Genomic DNA, 1736 nt, shown 5'->3' with positions numbered 1-1736 from the left:
AAGACTTGGAAAGGATCAGATTTAGGTACACTCGTTTTCTTCTTCTTGCTGGACGATCTTTGGGGCTAAGTTTGCTTATACAAGAGAGTGGAAATGCTAAATTTTACTTAGATAACCTGATTGAAAGATAATTGTATATTTGTCTCCTCAAACATCAAGCCTTCGTTTTTTGTACGCACGTAACAACCAGAACAATTGATTGCGTACAAGTAGACGATCTGCTACCACTTTCTTGGCGCAATTGTACCGTAGTCGTACCTTATGTCTGTTAGATCACTGCTGCAAGTATATACACCATGTTTGTATGACGCACCTGGAAGAAGAGATAGCGTGACCCACGCACAATTGAAGACCAATCGCTCTATTCATTAGACAATATTAAATTGGGCAATATATATTAAAAGTGAAGCCTATTATATACATTTTTGATCACAATTTAATTGAATGGCCATTTTGTAGTACTACCGCGTACTCATGGTAGGTACTACATATATGTCCATTCCATGATTCCCAAAAATTAGTTGACAGTTAAACGGAAACAGCTACTATCTTCAAATGCAGTCTATGCACGATGCGTCGCTACTTCGAGATCTTCCGCGTCCACCCAACCTCTTTAAATGGACAGTAGTTGTTGTATTGAATCCAAGCACAACATTCATGCAGCGAATGCCGATTGGAGTGTGGGGTGAGGTGGCTCTTCGAGATCGTTGAAAGCAATAGATTATATCAAGGCTGTAGGGGAAATGAACTATTTCCAAGTTATGCAAACTCAACATCTGATGTAATTTCAAACATAAGAATCCTTTGCAACCTGCTTTTTACGATATGGAAGGTGCGAAATGACACATAGTCGATCAGTTATTACTTTGGTACAACCATCGATTACCTGTAGGTGCAAAAATGGAATCCGGGCGATTACTTGGGTGGAATTGTACTTTATGGAAGATGTAGTCATTGGGACTCGGGCTAATAGGAAGATTATAGGTAGATGATCTCTGCCCTTCTACTGCAGATAAGTGAGGTTGCACAGATCAGATATGTAGGGGTCATCGTAAGATTGTGAGTTGGTACATCCAAGTTACAAGCAATTTGACTCGATGAAATGTTTCGAGAGCTTAAGAAGCGTCGTGCAATATTGTATGATATTGCGACGATTGAAAGTGTTGATATGACGGAGAAGTACTCAAGATGCCGGAATCGGCTATGGATATGCACTATTCGTACGTCATGCGACGGGAAACTGACATGAGCGTCGATAATCTTAGTGTTAAGTAAAGTTTAAGAGCTTTGACACTGTAAAATACTGTCTCGTGCTGGATCTTGATGTGATGACCTGTCCTTCATTTTGAGACGATACGTTATCTTATCTTGAAATGGCTTGGCTAGAATGCCATCAGCCACAAGTCGACTAAAAGTCAACACGTAAAGCGTCACGCGCTTTGTTCCTGGTGAACCTTTGCTGACTTACGTAGCTTATATATAAAGTAGGAGAGCATTGACATGAGTTTGAAACTGTGGTGACTTCCGAAGGGGCCATGGGACTGTTTTTTTTATAGTACTACTTGGCGCTTCGAGCCTTCTTCGGAAAGTAGAAGCTGCAGTTAGTTGCGGTCTTGGAATGAGACAGAATGCAGCAGTTGAATATGTCAGTCTAGAAGTATTTTTTTCTGCCGTGGTACGAATAGACGGCTGTGTGGTGGTGCCCACGGAACATATCACTCGCGGGCGCCATAAAA

At 41.2% G+C, this 1736-nt stretch overlaps 1 protein-coding gene across 1 annotated transcript; it reads left to right on the top strand.

Moving 5' to 3' along the window:
• Nucleotides 1-666: 666 nt before the first annotated feature.
• On the top strand, nucleotides 667-970 carry PHALS_10132 (uncharacterized protein; the record flags this gene model as incomplete). Its single annotated transcript, XM_024725504.1, has 3 exons — nucleotides 667-680; nucleotides 739-832; nucleotides 893-970. The coding sequence occupies 3 exons, from the start codon at nucleotides 667-669 to the stop codon at nucleotides 968-970; spliced, it is 186 nt and encodes a 61-aa protein (XP_024576274.1).
• Between the last annotated feature and the right edge of the window lie 766 nt (nucleotides 971-1736).

Source organism: Plasmopara halstedii (assembly GCF_900000015.1).
Source record: "Plasmopara halstedii genome assembly, contig: Scaffold_444, whole genome shotgun sequence".
In the NCBI taxonomy this organism is placed as follows: Eukaryota; Oomycota; class Peronosporomycetes; order Peronosporales; family Peronosporaceae; genus Plasmopara; species Plasmopara halstedii.
This window is presented reverse-complemented; position numbering and strand designations above follow the sequence as displayed.